This window comes from Watersipora subatra, chromosome 9 (genome assembly GCF_963576615.1).
Source record: "Watersipora subatra chromosome 9, tzWatSuba1.1, whole genome shotgun sequence".
Taxonomy (NCBI): Eukaryota; Metazoa; Bryozoa; class Gymnolaemata; order Cheilostomatida; family Watersiporidae; genus Watersipora; species Watersipora subatra.
The window spans coordinates 63,001,201-63,024,534 of NC_088716.1; the positions used below are offsets into that span (position 1 = coordinate 63,001,201).

The 23,334-nt window shown below is 37.7% G+C and overlaps 2 protein-coding genes across 2 annotated transcripts; both read left to right on the forward strand.

The window, feature by feature from the left end:
- Positions 1-1,961: 1,961 nt before the first annotated feature.
- On the forward strand, positions 1,962-9,144 carry LOC137405340 (dystrophin-like). The gene is made up of 11 exons (XM_068091569.1): positions 1,962-2,114; positions 3,341-3,517; positions 4,071-4,220; positions 5,112-5,273; positions 5,378-5,506; positions 5,965-6,138; positions 6,294-6,488; positions 7,363-7,476; positions 7,559-7,741; positions 7,834-7,944; positions 9,088-9,144. Exons 1-11 carry the CDS (start codon positions 1,962-1,964, stop codon positions 9,142-9,144), a joined length of 1,605 nt encoding a protein of 534 aa, XP_067947670.1.
- A 3,173-nt stretch (positions 9,145-12,317) lies between these two features.
- On the forward strand, positions 12,318-23,277 carry LOC137405341 (dystrophin-like; the record flags this gene model as incomplete). Its single annotated transcript, XM_068091570.1, has 5 exons — positions 12,318-12,417; positions 13,293-13,454; positions 13,769-13,993; positions 20,713-20,850; positions 23,011-23,277. Coding segments are annotated over exons 1-5 (858 nt in total), but the record flags the coding sequence as incomplete, so codon positions are not given.
- Between the last annotated feature and the right edge of the window lie 57 nt (positions 23,278-23,334).

Consider the following 23,334-nt stretch of genomic DNA (forward strand, 5'->3'; position numbering starts at 1 on the left):
GGTTATGTATTATCCTTGAAGTTGTATGTAGTTTGTTGCGTATTATCCTTGAAGTTGTATGTAGTTGGCTATGTATTATCCTTGAAGTTGTATGTAGTTGGCTATGTATTATCCTTGAAGTTGTATGTAGTTGGCTATGTATTATCCTTGAAGTTGTATGTAGTTGGTTATGTATTATCCTTGAAGTTGTATGTAGTTTGTTGCGTATTATCCTTGAAGTTGTATGTAGTTGGCTATGTATTATCCTTGAAGTTGTATGTAGTTGGCTATGTATTATCCTTGAAGTTGTATGTAGTTGGCTATGTATTATCCTTGAAGTTGTATGTAGTTGGCTATGTATTATCCTTGAAGTTGTATGTAGTTGGCTATGTATTATCCTTGAAGTTGTATGTAGTTGGCTATGTATTATGTTTATCATCTTCATATGAAGCTATTAAAACTAGAAAGAAAACTGTATTATGTCTTCTTATTATTGTTGTCCCCTGCTTTTGTCTTTTGCCTTCTGCTCTCATCTCTTGTCCTCAGCTCTTGTCTCTTGTCTTCTTCTCTCATCTTTTATCTTCTGCTCTCGTCTTTTGTCATCTGCTCTAGTCTCTTGTCATCTGCTCTCGTCTCTTGTCCTCTGCTCTCGTCTCTTGTCCTCTGCTCTAGTCTCTTGTCATCTGCTCTCGTCTCTTGTCCTCTGCTCTCGTCTCTTGTCCTCTGCTCTTGTCCTCTGCTCTCATCTCTTGTCTTTTGCTCTCGTCTCATTTCTTCTGCTCCTATCTTCTGCTCCTATCGTCTGCTCTTGTCTCTTACCTTCTGCTTTCATCTCTTGTCTTCTGCTCTCATCTCTTGTCCTTTGCTCTCGTCTCTTGTCGTCTGCTCTTGTCTTCTGCTCTCATCTTTTATCCTCTGATCTTGTCCTCTGCTTTCCTCTCTTGTCTTCTGCTCTTGTCTCTTGTCCTCTGCTCTCGTCTCTTGTCGTCTGCTCTTGTCTTCTGCTCTCGTCTTTTATCCTCTGATCTTGTCCTCTGCTTTCCTCTCTTGTCTTCTGCTCTTGTCTCTTGTCCTCTGCTCTCGTCTCTTGTCGTCTGCTCTTGTCTTCTGCTCTCGTCTTTTATCCTCTGATCTTGTCCTCTGCTTTCCTCTTTTGTCTTCAGCTCTTGTCTCTTGTCCTTTGCTCTCACCTCTTGTCTTCTACTCTTGTCTCTTGTCTTCAGCTCTTGTCTCTTGTCCTCTGCTCTCATCTCTTGTCTTCTACTCTCGTCTCGTGTCTTCTACTCTCGTCTCTTGTTTTCTACTCTCGTCTCTTGTCTTCTACTCTCGTCTCTTGTCCTCTGCTCTCATCTCTTGTCTTCTACTCTCGTCTCTTGTCTTCTGCTCTCATTTTTTGTCTTCTGCTTCAGGCAGCTATTGTAGTCTTTGCGATTGACTCTTGTAGAAAAAAGTGTGAGCTTAGTAGAAAATATCTCAAGTCTGAATTCATTTCTTACTGATTTTGATGAGGAAGTCTCAGCAAAATTGATCTTTGCAACCAAAGGAGACCTTGATGCGAGCTGTGAGAAAGTGAAAGTAAGTGTCACACCTGTACAGTAGTAGTTGTCTCCTCCTGTGTAGCACTAGCATCAGCTGAGGAACCTAGAATAGTAGTAATTGTGGTTTCCTGTTTACCACAGGTGTCAGCTGAGCGACCCACTATAGTAGTACATGTAGTTGCAGTCTCCTGCTTAGCATGGGTATCAGCTGAGGGACTCAGTATAATAGTAGTTGTGGTCTCCTGTCTAGCACCGGTATTAGCTGAGAGTTCCAGTAGAGTAGTAGTGTTCTTCTGTCCTGCATTGATATCATTTGGGGGTCATAGTGAGAGGCAATCCCTTTCAAGTCATAGTATTATTTATGCAGACTTAAAAAGAAGATAGCATAATATTTTCTATAGTTACATAAAATGATTTGTTGAACTTTCAAAAAAAACTACAATTATGTATTGCCAGGGTCTTGAGGAAAATCTTGAAGCACACAGAGAGCAATTAGAGCTCATTCAAAGCCTCTCCGCCCAGCTCATGGAAAAATCTCGCCAGGACTCTCTTCCCCGCCTCCTCAACAGACTCAAACATGTTGACAGCAAGTGGCAGGTGAGCCATTATGTTTCTCTTATCTATAGCTTTGAGGAAAAAAACAAACCAGCAGATCGGCCAGTTGCTAATCACATTGCATGGTAACTAAATGTGCATTGGGACTCTCTGACATAACAGTATCTTTTATAACTATCGTCAAACATTTAACGTGAAATGGCAGTATAAAAGAGATCCAGTCCTCTCCTTTCATAATCTATCATATATTCATAGCATGCTTCCTCATCTTCATTGCATGAGTCATTGAGACACGCGCATAGAATGTGTCATCCTAGTGGGTGTATTATTGTAGCATATATCAGCCAGCGTAAGGTCTGACAACATGGCATGTGCTATTACAGTATGGATTATCTTGTCATGTGTTACTATATTCTATGTTATCATAGTTTATTGTCATTGAATATTTCATCATGGCCAGTGTTAGTATGGTATATGTCATCGTGGCATGTGTTATCATGGCATGTGTCATCATGGCATGTGTCATCGCGGCATGTCTCATTATCTCGTGTGTCATCATGGCATGTGTCATCATGTCGTGTGTCATTGCGGCATGTCTCATTATCTCATGTGTCATCATGTCATGAGTCATCCTCGCTTGTCTCATAGCAGCATATTGACACCTATTCTATTACAGAAAGATCACTAGCTTGTATAAACATGTGCAGGTATAACATGTGCTATCATAGCAAGTGCTGGTATACCATGTACTATCATAGCAAGTGCTGGTATACCATGTGCTATCATAGCAAGTGCTGTTATAACACTAGCTATCATAGCAAGTGCTGGTATACCATGTGCTATCATAGCAAGTGCTGGTATACCATGTACTATCATAGCAAGTGCTGGTATACCATGTGCTATCATAGCAAGTGCTGTTATAACATTAGCTATCATAGCAAGTGCTGTTATAACACTAGCTATCATAGCAAGTGCTGTTATAACACTAGCTATCATAGCAAGTGCTGTTATAACATTAGCTATCATAGCAAGTGCTGTTATAACACTAGCTATCATAGCAAGTGCTGTTATAACATTAGCTATCATAGCAAGTGCTGTTATAACACTAGCTATCATAGCAAGTGCTGTTATAACACTAGCTATCATAGCAAATGCTGGTATACCATGTGCTATCATAACAAGTGCTGTTATAACACTAGCTATCATAGCATGAACATAGCATGCGCTATTTTAGTAAGAGAAATGAGTTTGTATGCTTTATTTGCCAGCACATCTCGGAACGACTGACTGCGAAAATAAATGAGTGCTCCGATGTTTCAACTCGCTATTCTGACTTCCTGTCTCTCATTCAAGCTGAAGAGATGTTTGTGGCTCGAGTAGAAACCAAACTTGAGACAGGAGATGATGAAGCTGTCGATGCGGAAGACATGGCAGCTGAGATGGATGTAAGTTCTGATATTTCTATATATACACTAACGGAGAACTCGATGTTGTCTCCACTCTTTTAACAACTACCAAAGCAACTTTTACTACTTTATTATGTTAGTATAATTGTGACATTCTAAATGCTTTCGGTGTATTCCTCGCCATAACAATTAAATGCATAACATACACTAAGAGAAAATTAGAAAAAATTACTAAGTTGTCTGCTGGAAGGAAACTGAGAAATTTAAATTGCTTAAAGGAGGTAAAACAGTCGCCTTTCATTTGAAACTTTGCAAGTTGTAAAGATCTTTCTATTGTCTTAGGGCCATCCACTCAGTGTTCTGATATACTGCTCCTGGTCCTACTAGTACTAGTAGTACTACTAGTACTAGTACTACTAGTACTAGTACTACTAGTAGTACTAGTAGTATAGTACAGTATTTACTCTGACCACCATTGCTGCAGGCGACAGGCATGTAAGGTTGAGCTCGTATACTGACACTACGCATTTAGCGTGTGACTTCGCATGATATTTTATAACTGGCAAAAATATTGTTCCTCATCTGAACACAGCAACTTGAGAGTCTACTGGAAGAGAAGAATTGCCCGTCATCAACGCTTAACGATTTAGCTGCCTATTTCAAAGAGCACGGCATACTTGTTGAAGAGACAATTGTTGTTCGAGCAGAGCTGGAGGTCAAACGGGAAGAAGTTATTAATAAGGTGATGATACCTGAATACGATTGTTTTGCCTATCTAAACTATGCATGGTAAAGGTATTCAACGTTTGTGCTTGTCTCAGTGAGTGCCTGCATAGACTAATGAGCTTAAAGGGCAGACAACTCTGTTATGCAGCAAGGTTAACTCGTATAATGCCCGCAATAACAAACAATTTTGTTCAAATAGTTATTAATTAATTTACCAAAGTTAGTTAACCATTCTCATTCCCAAAAGTGATCTTGTATGACTTTCAGGAATATATGGCATATATATATATATATGGCATATAATATATGGCATATATACATGTATATGGCATATAATATATGGCATATATAGTTTTTTGTCTAATTGCCGAAGGTTTCTGTAATTAACGTAGAAGTACTGAAAAATATAAAAATATAATAATATAGTGCCATTTGACTGCTAATATTGCATTTCTCAACCGGCAGTACCCTTTCTTTTTCTATTATCACTTTGGTCATGGGCTGTATGACAGGGGAATTTTTAGTGCATAAAATACTTAGGCTAAAATACATCTTACTGCACCTCACCGGCCTGTTGGTATGCTACAACACAAATTATAAGTAGCTTGAAGCAGCTAGTAGTTGCTTCTTATTTTAACATAACGAAGCTTCATCGATCATATTTCTACTAGTGTTCACCAGCTGTAACCGATTCTCTGGAAATGAAAGAGTTTAAAAGTTGATATACAAACTGAGCGATGTAAGCATGCTTAGTAATCCCTGTTCATTTATTTTTCTCATAGACCTCTAGCCCAGGTCAGCAATCTCTGCTTAGTTGTATGCTCAGCATGCGCATTGAGGGTCAGTATTTTCAGCAACTGGAAAACCAGTGTGGTTTGAGATTCAAAACGTTCCATGTGTTCTGTAGGCGAAAGAGAGATTGCAAGTCCTTGAAAGAGCATCACAGAAGTCGCAGGACACTGAAGTCAAGTTCTCTCAGATGGAACTCTGGATGAATGAAGTGAACAGTCTGTTTAGAGACTGGACAGCACAGGATTTGTTAGCTGGAGACCTACCCGATGACTTCCAGGTAGGGCGTTAGACACATGTTCCCATATTTCTTAGGCTTTCTATAGCTGATCTCTGAAGTGATGGCTAGTGTTTGTTCATTACATCGTAATGCGCTGCTTGCAGACCCTGAAGGGAGAATTCGACGAAAGGGACGAGTTTCTAGAGTCTATTGAAGTGCAGATAAAAGACTTTCAAACTCTTGGCAAAACCTTGGCTGCTGATAGGCTGCAGAAGAAACTCGACTTTATCAAGGTTGAACGACTCCAGTTATGAGTTTCAAATTTGGGAGCTGGCTCAAAACGGAATATTGCGATTGTCTGGTGAAGATATGTGCTATAAACCGGTTTAAAAAATCTACTAGCAGATTTCCATAGGTGCAAATAGAGGATTTACTCTGTTAGTATATTGTGACAGTCTGTCAAAGGTGTGCCCCAGTATTTGAACTGGCAGTATCTACTGACACGTCGTCACAGGTGATGGTAGATGATGACTCACTCAAACAGTATCTGCTAGCAGGATGTCACTTGCCCAAAAATGAGACATAAAAACCATAATCAATAAAATTATAAGCAGACTAGTGAAAATAGTTTGTGTAAAATAAGTTTTCAGCAAATATTCCAGTTACATGTTTACTACGCTGTTGTGGAGTAATCTCGGGGATTATTCTCATGACACTCACAAGCAATGAGTGTTATTTTTCTCTTCTGTAGGACGATTATGCGATCGCTCAAATGAATTTCCAAAAATGGCAGCGACCGATAGACTTTGATCCAAAGTTTCGTCGTACCCAGCAGTTGTTGCACGAAATTGATGATAAAATTTATCTGATAGAGATATACAATGAGGATCCGGAGCACGTTGGCACCCGGCTCGAGCACTGCGCAGTGAGTCTATTCTTTCATTCTAGTTGAGCAGATAACTCTTCTAAGTTACCACCTTGAATTTGTCTAGCTCGCTTCATAGCCTGTCAAATGTTGGTGTCTTATCTTCTTGTGGTACCTTGCCGTCTCTTTCGCAATCTCTTGCTTCCATTCTGCAGAAGTTTTACTCTACGATGAGCGAGATTAAATTAGAGGTGGAGTACGTGATAAAGACCGGTAGACAGCTGGTCGAAAAAAAGCAGGTCGACTTTCCTAGACGAGTCAACCAGTCACTCGACGCCCTCAAGAGTCTCTACAATAGACTCGGCTCCAAGATATCTCAAGCCAGGAAGGACCTCGACAAGGCTTATAAGGTATGTTTATGTGTAGATCACAGTCTAACTATTTGCTCATTTCATCTTACTATCTGATAGATACTGTATGTACCGCTGTGTCTGTCTTGCTCGCTGTGAACTCTGGTTGTTCCTGTCAATGTGGGTCAGTACCCCTGGACAATTTGTCCAACAATAGGACATTTTTCAAACTTTTATTAAATATGTCTAAATGTACTCATAACTTAAAGATGTTTGGTAAAACGCTGATAAAAAGTCCAGCGACACACAGGAAATGACACAAAATAGAAAAAAAGTATTTCACACTTCAGGATAAAACCGTAAAAATTCCTACGGTTTTAAAATTTTTTAGATGTTCACAGTAGCATCATATTCATTGAGCACACGTTCATCATTACTTTATGACTCAAAATATTCTGAAAAGTTATAATTGGTATCATATATTTCTTCATAGGCATCACAATCATCCATGACATACCAACAAATGAGTCATATCAATTTTTTTCGCCATATCATTCCAGTAAAATTTCTATTATAACGAAGGAAGTAGATAAAGATTTAGAAAACTGTTAAAAATTTAAATAAAATGTTCGGTTTAATGCCCTTTGCAAGAAGTAATTTGATTGATGTTCACTGTTACTTAGAAACAGTATTTGTAAACAGAGCCATGTGGATGCCGGTATTCCGGTCGTTAGGGCTTCTGACACACCCTACGCAGTGCCGAATTACTGGCCGTCAGGGTTAAAAGGGTTAAGCTCATGTCTAATGCTAATATCACCATTTCAAGTACATTATTTTAATCATATATTTTGCAAATATATTTATAGTTACACGTCTGGGTTGCTTAGCTGACATGGTATACGTGTGACGCACAAGCACCTGTTGTACAATGTAGATATCAAAGGTGATCAGTAAACATACGCAAAGAGTGAGGGAATTGGTGGAGGAGGCAGAGAATAGGCTTGGCAGTGACATCCTCAATCTGGAAGATGAATCTGCATGGATCAAGGTCAGGGCTAACTCCTCGTGTTATAAACTTTATCAAGTCCTCGAGAAATTGTGATCTATTGATGCTCTATTTTTAAACTCAGATGATGGAAAGTGAGTTTGAGAAGGTACACCCGAGTCTGGCGGCCATTGTCTCCCTCTACGATCAGTTTGAGCAGTTTGCTGAAGATTCAGCTCTAGATGAGGCAAAGGAAAGTTATGAGGAGCTGAAGGAAAGGTGGCAGTCAGCAATTCAGTCTCTCGCTGCCAGGAGTCGTACCATTGCGGTCAGTAAATTCAGTCAAAGACCCTCCAAGACATTCCTTTCTTTCAATCCTTCGCGTCTGGTAAAATATCTGGTGTTTCCGTTTGTTTACAGGCTCAAAAATCGAATGCAGACGCCGATTTTGACATGTTTGCTGCCAAAGCTACAGCTGTGCTCTCTCAACTCAAAGCATTGAAGAAGTCGGTAGTAGAGAACAACCCTGGGGTATGTACTTTCATCTCTAGTTTCAGTTCTGGACTCGTGCTCAGTAAATGTGTCTTCATTAGCATAACTCTGTTCTAGAGATTATTCAGTGCGAGTAGGGCTTTTATAGGATTTGTATGTCTCATCATGGGAATGGCAACGCTCACAAATATAAGGTTATAGGGTTATTATCTACCATCTCTCGAAGGTTCATCCAGTTTGCTACTCTAAGTAACAGCTTACTTCTCATCAAACTCTCTGACAAAGTCACAGCTCTTAACATCCCTCAGGTTTTTTCCTGCTATCGTATTCTCGAGGCTATAAGATGTACCGAATTATAAGGTGCAGCATCAACTAATACCTCAATTTCTGTTATTGTCTACATATGAAGCGCTTTGAATTATAACACGTAAAAAATGGAACACATGCTATGTCAGAAAATGAAGTTCATTCGAACTAATTGACAATAACTCTCAGTGATGTTTAATTATAGGCAAATAAGATGCCAAATCTTTGTTCAGTTTAAGCACAAAAATACCAAATATGCTAAACTCACTTTTTTGAACAGCTTTTTCACGTTTAACACAAGAATACAAAACTGTGGTACCGTTATAACACACAAAAACAAGTAAAGTCGCCTTTTCAGTTCATTTTCAGTTCATTCCTCATCCACATATCCTTCAAACTTCATCTTTAGCATCCGCGTTAAACAGACGATTTTGATGTGAAAAAGGCTTGGATCTTTGTTGTCATCATCAGGTTAGGTCTCGCCGCTGTCACCGGCCTGTTTACTGATCATTCCAGCCTTCGTTAACCACTGGTATGAGTCTCTAGTGTTGTTGACTCATACCTTTGCCCAGGCATTCATGATACATTGGCAGATATGGGCATAACTTACCCGGCTTGCCGCATAAAAAGTAAAAACGGTTTGAGGTTAAAAAACTGAACAAAAGGTCACATACAAAGTGCACTGGATTATAAAGAGTTGTTAATTTTTGTGAAAGTTTTATTTATTTATGTGCATCTCAAAGCCCCAAAAATATGGTAATACTTGGTTTAGCTTCCTCTGGCCTCTTATGTAGACCTGTTTGTTACAGTTGTTCTACGACTTGGTATCTGATTTCACTCATTATCTCCCTTAGAGCAGCGCTTGCTGACTTGTAGATCCTTCCCTTAGAGCAGCACTTGCTGACTTTTAGAGCAGCGTATGTTAACCCCTAGCAACCTTAGCGTAGTATTCTACTCACTTCCCTTTTCATGCCATATACATGTGTAAGCTAATGTATGTAATAATATTTAACAATGTCGATACTTCTTGACCATCTGAACTCTACAAGTCGGTAATGAAAGCAGACGACTCCAACAGCTCACAATTATAGTATACTATCAGATATATAAAGTTTGTCACCTAATTCCATAAGGCTCATGAACATAGATACTGTTTAGCATGTACGTCTTTGGTTAGCAATAAAAGTCAGCTCGTAGGTCAGATAGAGAACGGCAGAAAATGTCATGTAAGATGGCTAAGTTTAGACATTTCTTTTTTGAACAGTTCAAGTTTTATTTGGATACAGCAATGATGAAATCAGACACTTCAGCCAAACGATAGAGATTATAATTTAACTGATGAAACTCACATAATCAAAATATTTTCATAAACGAGTCCCATTTATAAAATAATTTTGTATAAATAGTTTTTATAAATAAGAAGCAATTACATGACAGTCTGTCATGTAATTGCTTTCAGAGTATGATTGCTTATTCTCTATGTTTACATAGTACAAACCATTAGCTTCCTTGCCCGTTCCTTTTCATAGCAACTCTAAGCTATCTAGATGGTAATAATCAATGCACTCCATCGTGTTATGTTTTTTGCACTCACGGTTTCTCCCTAAAGGAACATAGTACGGACTTGTCTATCTCTTTTAAATGAAAGCACAACTCTAAACAAAAATTACTATAATTTGGCTTTTTAATGTAATTCCACTGACAATATGGATCATGTGATGAAGCCGTGTTTGTTTTAAATTAACTGACAGCGTATAGAGGGGAAATTTCGTTCAACTATTTTAATCACTAGTGCTCAAACGCTTATCATTTGTTCAGCTATTGGAAACAGTCATCACTGATAGCAACTGAGATTGTCTCCCAATTAGTTAAAATAAACTTGTATAATACGTGTCAAGTATTATGTAATAAATTTTGACCACAACTTGTGACAGTTCAAGTTGATTCTTTTCTCTAGCTCTTCAATGAATAATCAATAATTAATAATGAATAGTAACTGTATAGAAGTCAGCGATGTAAGCAGTATACTGATGATAACTATAGTTTCTTCCTACTACACTTTTAATTTATTCAAGGTCCTATTCCTGTTTGATTTATGATGCAGTTGTAGTGCAAAAGGTAAACATACAAACACTATAGTGGCTTCGATGGTAGCACAAATCCATACCGTGGTTTTAAATCATTCTGTGACACACTATTTCATTTTCAGACATGGCAACTAGATTATTTGTGAAAAACTATAAAACTTAAAACAATTAGATTATCTATATAATTATATAAATCTAATTGTTTGTTTGTCATGACCAGTTATAGCGATAAAATATGCACACTCGCAGCATTTGGTAGCATTAAGAACGAAAAACAATTCTCACCCTGGAATTGAACTCAGAAACATAGGTTTTGCACACAAGCGGGCTAACCGCTACGCCACGCGACCACTTTGCCATACTATGGTATTATTGCAGACATGTTTATTACATTTGCCAATCTTTAATAGCGCGCCAGACTGCCGGTGTGCTAAAAGAAAAATCCGCATCCAGATTTCCCCAAATGCTATAAATATTCAGTATATATACACTTAATTGAACTTATAGCACACAGAAATAAACAAACACCTTCATTTAAAAGTTAGAATAGCAAATGTTGAATATGTTGATTGAAAATAAATTTTATTTGCAAAAGTTTTGCATTACCCGTTCAAAGCCGGGCATTCATCTAGCCTCATAAGCATAAAGATATTGAAACTGTCCAACAGGCGTTTGAATTTTATATTTCCGTTTGGCTGGTGTCGCAAACAACCCGATGAAGTGCTCAAAAACGCAATATAATTGAGTAAACCTCAAAGTTTAATTAAGTCAGCAAGTAGATATGCAGTCAGTACGATAGAGTGCTGTCTTCGCTTATAGTCACGTACTTGTGTCAGCGTGTCAGCACTATTCAAGGCAAGTAGTTTTCATGGGGACTATAACTTGTTCAGTTGTCCTTCACTCTTTGTATTTACCTTTACAGATCTTAGGCTACTGTGTTTGTTATTTTTACTCGCTGTTCATCTCTCAGGCTATTGTTTGTGTTTGTTATTCCTACCCGCTCATCCGGAAGTAGCATTATGCTGCTTATGAAGCAATCTTGGCTCTAATAAATACAATTACTAACTCAACTTCATTTCTACCTTTTAAGTCGTTGATCTTTTGTTTTGTTCATATACATGTATGTAAGCAAGAGAACGCGTGTAGTTCAACTGTAGCTAAGGGCTTGACACATATTTGATACTCAAGTGCTCGGTGAGTGTCTCATTTTGATTTAGCTCACTGCTACTGCATTTCCTAGCTGCATTTCCTAGCTGCAAGTTGGAGTAGATGAATACCCGCCGCATAATCATCTTGAATTGAGATTGCCAGGCTATCGTTTTTGTGTGCTATCTAGTGCCAAGATACTTTCAATTTTACTTTGCAAGTTTAATTAAGGATGACAATTATTAGTGTGTATTTGTGCAGGCATTCTATCTTATATACATTTCTACGTGTATGTCTTTCTGAAACACTCCTCTAAGAGTTAAATTAACCAGCCGTTACGGCTCGCTGCTTCTCAGCTTGAGATTGCTCCTCCGTTTTAGGAGTAGTTGTTGCAGTGGAAAGTTTCGAATCAAGCATAAAAATAGGCAGCATATGGATGGGCAATAAATAAGATAGGCAGCGTATCGAAGGACGGCGTAAGCATATCTAGCAGTCAGAATTTTTGAGTCACGCTTTTCCTGCGCAGCTGCCACACTCAATTTTAACAATTGAATTATTGTTTTATCTAGTTTCATCTTGCTAATCTATCGCCAGCCAGCAGGCAGCGTGTCGGGCTAGCATGAGAAAGCAGCATTTCTAAGCATTGTAAAGGCATGGATTAGCTAGTTGTTTCAAAAGGCAGCAATGAGTTATTGACCGTCTTGCATAGCGCTCGTCTGAGGTACTTGAAAGAGAAAAGTTACTCAGGTATCACCCTAGGATTACGTTCATTCGTGTGGCAGCAGTCTGCGTAAGGATATTACACGATGTGGTCTAGCGTTGACCAGCTCGACAGCCTCATGGAGGTAGGACATTGTTGGTGAGGTTGTCTATTACCTTCTCATTCAGCTGGTATCTGAGGCTAAGTATGCTGTGTGAAAACCTGATTAGGAGCATGGTTTCGCTCGGACTCATCTCTCAGAGGGCAGGCAAGGTGATGCCTTTAAAACATTTTAAAGATTCTCTGAATTAGTTTATTAGGACCAGTAGTTGTTTGAGTCTGCATCGAGCTGTTGTAGGTCTGTACTCAGATAGATTATTCCTGGTTTCTCACCAGTACCGAGGGCTCATCAGACCCACATCTCTAACGTCTGGCGGTGAGACTGACCTTATTTTTACGACATGCAGACCAAGGCTGTAACATGGAATAAATCATATCAACTTCTTCTCGTCAATTCAACTTTTTGAACAGACTTTTTTGGGAAATTTCAGTCTGTCCACAGGAACAAGTCTAACCTATTGACAAGTGCCTATTCTTACCAGTTCATAGGATCATGTTAGCCTTGTCACGAATACCTGTTAACATCTGTCCACATGAATTTATCAAGCCCTAATCACATGAACTGGTCTAAACCATTTCACAAGAACCTGTCAAGGCCTGTCTATGGTAGCTTTCAATAATTTATTTAAAAACATTGTCAGTTTTGCTACATACCATTGATCATCGCTATAACGTGTTGTCAATAAATGCTATATGTCTCATCAGAGGTTGCCCCAGCTTTGCACATTGGAATAGTAGGTCGTTGCGGTCTAAATACTGTTTATAGACCACAATATAATGTGTCTATGTCTAGCAATAAACAAGTCTATGATCGTGTAGCAAGTATAGGTTCTAAAAGAACATCATAATTATGACCTTATGTGAATATCTTATGACCTTATGTGAACATCATATGACCTTATGTGAATATCTTATAACTTTATGTGAACATCACATGACCTTATGCGAACATCATATGACTTTATGTGAATATCTAAATCTACTATATGTAGTGCAAGTATTCTAGTTTCTATATGTTGTCACCGTAGAAGCTGGAGGCAGAGCTGGTCAATTTGCGAGAAGAGATGACAACTCTAGCAGACACTGCATCTAACATTACATCTGGAGGAGACCACGAGTATAAGAAAAAAGTCAGTTCTGTGATGGACACATTGCAATCTAGCTATACGGAGCTTACAAACATCACTCAGGTCAGCAAGCCTTTTCATAGAACATTCTCACATTTCCATTGTGGTTGAAATGCAAATTTTAAGCAAAATCATTTTGTTAGGTGTTAATAATGCACACAACTCTATGTGCAGAAATGATTTCTCTATTGTGTATCTGTATAATTGATGTTGCCACGAAACCCTGGCTAGCTGGGGTGAAAATTTGGTGCAATCATGTTCAGAGAGGGTGCAGGTTTAGCAAGGTATACGAGGTGAGTTCTTCATCTACTACCTCTCATCAAACTTGTAAGTGAGTCTGATCACAGCACCACAAGTTTTTACTTTCTTATCTTTAGTCGGATACTGAGGCTATTGTGATACCCGAGATTACTGAGCCATTGCAGCACCATGCCATAAGTAATGCAGCCATTAGTTCTGAGGCTACGAGTATCTTGGGGCAGCTGAAGTCTAATCTCACAGAGAGCATGAACAACTATGAACTGGCCTCTTTGTTCAGCCAGTGCGAAGCGCGGCAGTCGCAACTCTCAGATGAAGATAAGACAGAGTTTCTGGCCTTGTTGGTGAGTTGGGAGGGCCAAACATGCTTCCAAGTTTAATTCGTATCTACCATTGTACTGGCTAGTAGGTATCCATGACCCTATTAAACTTGCAATAATATAAAATATCAAGGTCTAGAAGCCAGAGGAGCTACAATTGAGGTCTTGGAGTCTGCTATAAAGACCTTATGGATGGGAGTCAGTTTTTCTGATGTTTTACACTCCTTTTTTCTTTTCTGAGTCTCCCATGTAATTCTATATTCTACTAGTGCTATACCACCATTTGTATAGTAAATAGCAGGTCAACCAAAATCCAATAGCAATTGATCATGTTCAATTAATATCTTCGTGTTTGTTGTCTGTCGCGTGTTCAGCTATAGCGATTAAAATACACACGGCAAACTGTTTCGCACTGAAATAGAACTCGGAAACACCACATTTGTCATCAGGCACGCTGACCACTACACTACACAGTCACCTTGTCATCTTTCAGAATAGTTGTTTGGTTACTACTAGCACTCTTGAAAATCATGATTGCGTGAGATCATGACGCGTAATGATTATATATATTACAATTATATGAAGTCGTGGCAAGCTGGCTTGTGGTAGTGCGCCTGGCATCACATCCGTGCCAAGTGTATGAGTTTGATTCCTGTGAGCTGCAATCTTTTTTCTTAGCGCCCAGAAGAATGGACGAACGCAGCTCTTACTATAGTAAAGATTTAGCTAGCTTAAGTTACTAGTATAAGTTACTAGCTGATGTTATTAGCTTAAGTTACTAGTATAAGTTACTAGCTTGAATTACTAGCTTAAGTTGCTAGCTTAAGTTACTAGCATAAGTTACTCAAATTCATTGGGTAAAGAAACTTAGCCAATAGCAACTACATTACCTGACACTGTTTATAAGCTGTTATAAATCTTGAGTGAATGTGTAGCATAAGAAGTAAGAAATGTTTTTAACAAATCTGTTTTAGCTATACCTCGAGCTTTCAAATACTTAAATTATCTATTGGCTGGACACACACAGAAATAAACATACGCCTTCATTTTAAAGTTAGCATGGTAAATGTTGTATATGCTGATTAAAAATCAAGTTTCTGTGCAAAAGATTTTTTATTGCTCGTGCAACGCCGGGCATACAGCTAGTAGTAACAATAAAGTAACAATAAAAACCTATTTCTATTGATTACATTTTCTTAAATCTTAAATTCTGAAATCTTTCTTAAATTAGCTCTGCCTTATCACGTAGTTTTTTGTATATCTACATAATTTTATATTTTTATTTTATTGTGTAGTTGTCATAGGTTTTCAGCTGCGCAACAAATTAAACAAACAAAGCCGTAATTTTTTAGAACATTTGATTCATTACTCGACAGCTTTAGCACATCAAGTTCAAAATCTATTTGAAAATCGCAAGAATATTTTTATATTCTTCCATATAAAAATATTTTTATCTGTGATGATAAGGCAACTGTTTTAAATTTTATATAAAAGCAGTTTAAACACTTTTTACTATTTTTTAAAATATTTTGACTGTAAGAGGCGCATTAGCAAATTTCAGTATTACATTATAAGAGTTCAACTGGAAAATATTTGTAACAAGTACTTTTGTTTTTGCTAAGGAATCTTTGAACGCACTGCTGAAAGTCATATATAGAATGTGGCGCAGCATCTTAAGACATTTTCAACTTTCTTATGCGTATCCTGGGTAGTCGAGTGTGATGGAATAGAGTATAAGTAGAGAATAGAAAGAATAGAGTATGAAATATGCATTCTGTTGGTTGTACATGTATTCATTAAGTTGGAGTTATCTGATCGACACAGTAATTACCCTACCGATAATCTGTAATATAAAAGCATTTTTATAATAAGATAAGCATTACGTTACCATAGCCTAATAACATTAAAATGTTTATAAAGATTTCGGGCTACAGTTTCTGATGATGTAGCGGGAACCTCGCTATCGCTCATCTACTGTTAATAGACCTGGTTTACTCAGTGATTGTGTACCATAGTATACCCCAACAAAGGCAAAAATTACCGTATTTCTCCTTAAATAGCGAGGGGTGTGTAATTAGCATCTAAAAACATTATATGCACCTCACTCACTCGTCTTCCTCTACACGCAGGAAATTTAAAAGCACTTATGCAATTACGTAGTACATCGAAACACTGTCTGATGTGTTACTTATCTTACATATCATTGCTTTTGATGATAGTGATTGAAAAAACCTCCAAGAAACCAACATTTGGAAAGTAGGAGTATAGCCATAAAAATTTTGTACCGCGGATAGCAGGTCGTTTGCCATTGCTGTAACAATACATGAGACTCCAATCACGAGTCCCTCGCTTGTTATGAAGGCTTGGTCCTTCTGTATTTAGTTACTCCAAACATTCATTCAGTTAGTAGTACTTACAGTAGTTACTAAACAGATATCCTGTATTTTCTAGATGTTATTTTGTTTGTTACATTTAATTATCTTACAAGTTATATTCTTACATTGCATTCTAAGAGGTAATCACTCGTATGATCGAACAGGTTGAGAATCTCTTGATCCAAATCAGAAGCGAATGCCTATAAATATATTATAGTTCTAATTGCATTTAGTTTAATGTTTCGTCTGTAGATCTTCAAGCATAGTTTTCCATTCACCATTTTCAGACTATTATCCGATCTATCAGGATCAATGTAACAACATCCTAAACATAGTATACTAATTTACAGTATGTGAGAGACAGCGTGACCTAATAAGGTTGTTTGAATGCTTTGGATGATTTTAAGTAAGTCAAGCCAGAGTCCAATACTGTTATTCCTTGCGGGAACCAGAAAAAATCTATTTTAAAATATTTTAATATTTCTTTACCATATAGCATTGTCCACACACGTCACATGTCGTTGAGGGTGGTTTGACTAAAGCTTTACTATACAAATCATAGACCAAGTCTCTATATGCATACCCCGGGTCTTGTAATGGAGAAAAATGCGTTGGCCCCTACTCATGCTACGACACTTACATCATGTAGGTGCTCATGCTATCCTAATGCTTATCGTGTAGATAATATTTTAGAGCTAGTGGATATCCCAAACTTCACACGATTACGATATCATCAATTTAAGGCAAGATACTTAGATGTTGATGGCCATTGAAGTCTGTAAAGTCTTTTTATGAGATGAAAAAATTGTAATATTACAATTTTTTCATCTCATAAAAATCTAATATTTTTAAAAAAACTGGCCGTGATAGTATTAAAATATGTGACATAGTTTACGAACGCTTGCAGGTAAATTTAAACTGTGTACGATGATATTGACAGTATAAACACATACCTGGCACACAAAGAGAGAAATCTGATGACAGTTCTTTCCTGTTTTTGTAGCGGTATGTGGGACTGATATGCTATCAGCTATGGTAGTAGTAATAAATTCACACCGTTCTGGGATTCCATGTCAGGTGATATCATTCAAGCAGTGACTCACTATGACAGTTGTTCACTTGCATGTTAACAATATTATTAAAATATTTATAAATACATTTAAAAAAATTGATTCTGTTAAAAAGGCACTTTCTAAACACTGTCGTTGATCAATTTTTTAGGTCATATAGGGGTACATGTATGCAGTCCGAGTACTGTCTGAATATGCATTTTTATAGAGCAGATACTGTCGATCATCAAGAGCTGATAACAACCAAACGCCCTTCTATCCTGATAAGACAGCGATGCTGAGGGCAGCTGTTGCCAGTTTCAAATCGTTGTAAATAATTGAAGACACGTATTTGTCTGACCACTCCGCAGTAGTCTATAGTCTTATTCCTGTTTAACAACTAATATTATGTGAGCTGTCTACCTCAGCCTTCATCTTAACCTTCGGGCAGGCTTCGTTGAATCTTACTCTAGCAAGAGTTTGCGATGAGAAGCGGGCAGGTATTTGAGAGTGAATAGCGGGTGTGAGAAGCACTTGAGAGTCTCATTGCCTTATAGAGGGTCGCATAACTCTATATTGTTGTGGGCTTATCACCGCACTCGAGTGGACGTAGTGCGCTCAGTGTGCTCAGTGTGCTCGCTCTCGTAATACAGGGCACTAGCTGGGTGCTGACTTTCGCTGCTCAGCGCTAGCCACGCTTAAAGCAACTCACCTAGACAGCGATTTGGGTATGTATTGCTAATACCTTAACAGAAAAAAGTGGTGACAGTCGTTTGGGGATGCTGCAGTCTTAGCATGCGCTCGTCTTTTTTTCGCAAGGCTGTATCATGCTTTTCACATATTTGGCTATCGTTGTATTGCCTTTATGAATACACCGATAGCCTTCTATTCCTTCATAAAAGGCTCAGCTTGAGAGTCTCATTCTTCTGTCTGTCATAAACCTCAGAAGTTGCCACAACTTAGCATGAAAAAAGCATCCAGTTTCATTCATCCGAGCACCTATTACACTCACCGAAGTGTGTATGTTTGCAGCCATATTGGAATATGATATTTGAATGATGAATTTATAAATTAGCAAAAGTATTTCATGGTTAATAGAACTGCGCAGACTTGTTAATAAGATGGAACACAACGGTGATAATCTATGCGCATCATGATTAGAAGGGAATTTCCTTTATATATGTACAGCAATTACCTGTCATATATTTCTCCAGCAGATGTGTGAAAGTGATGAATAGCCAGATTGCAGATTAATCTCATCATTAGTGAAGATCTACATCCAATCGAATCTGTTTATTATGCAATAATAGCGGTCAGTTTGCCTAGCAATGTTTGTCCTCTCTGATAAGTATGAGATAGTAATTCAATTACTTGACCGAGAATAGGTTTTGTCGGCCTTTGTCAAAGTAACACTTAACGGATTATTGTATGGGTACGGTCGTGTTGGGGCGTATCCCATTTCCCACATTCCGGTGAATGGAGAAACGTCTCATTAGTGTTCTGCTGCGTTCTACTTTTCTCACCCTAGAATGAAACGTGCTTCTTCCCATAGCGCTAGGTGAGGTGCAGGGCTTGAAATCCATTGACATCTAATAGCAAATTAATAAGACCGTACTGAAAGTTATAACAGCAAACAAGACCTATCATGGTCAGCTATAAATGTAGGTCGATTTATAGTCAATAAAAAGCTTGCTTTAAAATTCTGTAAAGAAGACCCAATAGCCTTATTTCATGTTGAATAACTCATGAGATAATTTGTTGAGCTACTTGAAGGTTTATTATAAAAGCATTGCATTATATTTGTTAGTCTGGTTACTTTTACCGGCTCCCAGTAACTAAATAGGTACCATACATCTCAGAGAAATCATGCAATTGTAATTTCTACCGCTAGCAGACAAACATCAGCCGTGATTGTTCACTTAAACCACTTGTTGTTCCGAACCCCACAATTTTAAGTTTGCCAAGATGGCTAGTACCAACCTAACATTTGTATAATCAAAAACAATTTTTATGCAATTTTGCTTTCTGTAAATGAGAGAAAGAAGTGAAGAGGTCTGAGGAATGTTTGTGTCGGAACCTCTAGAGCGGTCTACGCCAGTTTATTAGGAGCAGAGCGCCGATGTGCAAATATCTTATCTCTTTAATGAACAAACTGGTGGTTCTTGTGAATGCACTTGTTTGATATCTATGTAGAATATGTTTATGATGCTAGGTAGCTGGTGCGGCTAGGTAGCTGGTGCGGCTAGGTAGCTGGTGCGGCTAGGTAGCTGGTGCGGCTAGGTAGCTGGTGCGGCTAGGTAGCTGGTGCGGCTAGGTAGCTGGTGCGGCTTGGTAGCTGGTGCGGCTAGGTAGCTGGTGCGGCTAGGTAGCTGGTGCGGCTAGGTAGCTGGTGCGGGCTAGGTAGCTGGTGCGGCGTGACGTTCAGGCAAATATTCTCTGGGAGGCTAAATGTTTAAATTAAAACGCCAACATTTTTTGTGAGGCATGATTATGCTTGCGGGGCCTTTTTACCGCTTCCTTATGTGACTCTTGGTAAGATCTCCTTTCCTTAACTCTTTTACTATCGCTCTAAATTCGCTATTTTGACCAAATTAATTCGAAAGGATTTTCGAAACATTGATATGCCGCTAGTATTTATGCAATATTTCAAGAATCACTGCAGACGTTGTTTTACTGTAAAATGTATTTTCTGGAGAACAAAATTCTCTACAAGATAAGTATAAAATTGTTTACCGAATCCCACTCTCGCAAAATTTCTGATGCTTCCTTTCCAGTGAAAGAACGCGATGAGTTTCTTATTGCCATGACGATAGCGAGCTGGTTTTCCCATTTTGAAAAATAGAAATGGAATTGCTTAGCAAAAATATTTTCGATTTGTTGCACGTGATTGGCAACAAGGTTGTTTAGCTGGAGAAAAATTTGATTGGTCTAGCTAATGTATAGGCCTTGTAATGAAAAGAAAAGTTAAACCCTATTGATAAGCCAATACATCGGCTTACGGTAGCTTAAGGGTTAAATATGAAACTTAACTGCTACAGTAACTTATGGTTCGTAGTAAAAATACTATAATATCAAAACCTTCTCTATATTGCACTATGTTATTCCATTCTATGCATCGACCTTGTCCTATCCCAGACCATCCCTATGTTTCCTCTCCATTCAACTTACATAAAATTATGCTGTTTTTGACTCATTTCTATCTATGTTCCTTGTTGTATGAGTAACGATGACAGTCATGAATGAGGAGTCACACTAGTCGTATCCATGGTAACACGGCTGGCTGGCATGGTATCATCTACTAGTTATGTTTATTCTCCAGGCCAAATGGAACTGTGAGAGGGACGCGACAGTCGAGCACTGGCAGAAGTACGAGCTGAACTGGACCCTGATGTCTATGAGACTTACCGAGCTCGAGAACAAGTTAACCATGGCACAGACACAACCAGACCTCCTCTCTGTAAGTTATCCATAGGCTTAGACCTTATCTTTACAATGTAGCTCGTGTCTACAGTATCATCAATTATTATTTTTAATTATCAAGGTATGTCGCTATAGTTACAAGTGTCAGCCCAGAACTCTTTAGATATTTTATTTTACTTTTAACATTTCTTTGAACAAAATTTTTGGGTTGCGTGAATTTTGGTTTTTGTAGAATTCAACCATGTGTTTAGCACCAATTCAGCTGTCAATGTGAGTCAGCATCACATGGGTAAAGTATTTTGAAGATAACTTGGTTATCAGTGTACAACATACTGTAGTGAGATCTATGAAGAATAATCACTTGACTTTTTTGATGTTCTCACTAGGTGAACACCGGGGAACAACCTTTTTACAAGTGTTTGTGTTCTCATTAGCTGAACGCCAGGGAACAACCTTTTTACAAGTGTCTGTGTTTCCATCAGCTGATCACAAAGTGACAACCTGTTTACAAGTGTTTTTTTTCTCAAAACCTATTGTTTGTATTTTATATGCACAGCTAATCAGCACATGTTTAGCATCCGAACAAATGCACATATGTGTACATACATACATGCATACCGACATTTGTACATATGTGTACATACATACATATATACAGACATTTGTACATATGTGTACATACATACACGCATATATACAGACATTTGTACATATGTGTACATACATGCAGACATATATATATATACGTACTTAAATATACGAGTGTATACATATGTGTGTACGTATATATATATCTATATACATATCGATATATATATTTCTCAAAGTTTGTCCGTTCGTTTGGATATCTGTCCATCTGTTTGGCTATAGCTATTTAAATCTTAGATATTAATGTTTCACATCCTGCTGGACGCGAACTCACGGCAATTGCAATTGGTAATCTGGTAATCTAATTGTCTATCTACGAGTTCACCAAATAATCTTACGATTCATAGTTTTTGCTATATGCTCTATACACCCTTTTCTCGATTGCACCCACTCACCCATTAATCAAAATTCTATTAATCTATGAAACACGATAGAGTTTCATAGAGTTATTAATTTAAACTCTATTAACTCTATGAAACATGATGCTTTTTCGGCTTTTCATGAACTTCTATTTACGGTATTTCGTAAGGTTCAATTGAATACTCGGTAAATGCCAATACTTTTCACGCGGACAATTATATTATCTCGAGTAGGAATGGCCTCTACATTCTCTCTCCATTCGGTCAGACAAAGACAGTCCAATATATCATTTTCACATTTGTACCAGTATCAAGAAGTACCAGTTCAAAGTTGTATTCAAAGTTGTGATGGATATCTTCTGCTGAAACAGTATCCTTTTTTGTATACACTTTTATGCAACTAATTGTTATTATTAATTCAACCTATTTTGAATTTTTAATTTGTTTTTTAGTTCATATTAATTGTATCATTACCGAATCATCCTTTATTGTAATCGTAGCAAAACAGACTTAATTTAGCTATTCCTTGCTAATTATTTCACATTTACATTTAAACATTTTTATAGTGGTTTTATTTTGTTTCTTAATTTATTTGACCCGCACAAACCATTTTCTACATGATATGAAGTTTGAAAGCTACAAAGTTGTTTGACAAAGTTTGAAAACCCATGCGGTTGTTTTATTTTTTTTTTCCTAATCTATTTAAACTGCACAAAAACACTTTTTCATGATATGAAGTTAAAAAGTTAGAATGGCAAATGTTTTATATGTTAAATAAAAATAAGGTTTTTTGCAAATACTTTTATTACCCGGGCAACACCGGACATTTACCTGGTATACATACATATGTAATTATGTACATATACGTGTATATACCGACATATATTATACATACATGTATACGGTTATCTATATATACATACATACATATTTACACATATATGCGTACATACGAATATAATGTATATACATATGTATTCATATGTAAACACATATATATACACATACATATATTTACATACATATATACATGCATATATACATACCCACATATATACACACGTAGTACAGTACATGTGTATACAATTTTTTTTCTAACATGCCACAAAAAATTAAGCTTCAAGTGTTCTAAGTAATCACTGCAGTAGTTGCTGCCACTTCTGTCACATTTACATCTTGTTTTATGCTAGGAGATTGAAGAGGAGATTGCTCGACGGCAAGTGGAGATGAATGCATTAAATGAACAGGCCGAAGAGCTCACGGAATATGACACGCCACCCATAGAGCAGCACTTGCTGCAACTCAATCAGCGGTGGGTCGGTATCAGATCCCAAGTCGCTAACTTTAAACCCTCCAACGGTGTAACTCCTCATAGAAATGGTACAGCATCTACCTCATTGGAATTGTCTCCCCCTACAAAGCAAAAATATGAATACGCTGTTATAAACAAAAATCGGAAAAATTTGACTCACAAAGTAGTTACTGTCGAACCAGTTGAGCAATCAACGAATAAT

What these genes read in the sequence shown, in the direction of transcription:
- LOC137405340 (XM_068091569.1), top strand. Translation starts at nt 1,962, where the DNA reads ATGTATTGCCAGGGTCTTGAGGAAAATCTTGAAGCACACAGAGAGCAA. An exon ending in ACCTACCCGATGACTTCCAG is followed by an intron (nt 5,274 to 5,377) that starts GTAGGGCGTTAG and finishes CGCTGCTTGCAG; the next exon opens with ACCCTGAAGGGAGAATTCGA. An exon ending in TAGTAGAGAACAACCCTGGG is followed by an intron (nt 7,945 to 9,087) that starts GTATGTACTTTC and finishes GCTGACTTGTAG; the next exon opens with ATCCTTCCCTTAGAGCAGCA.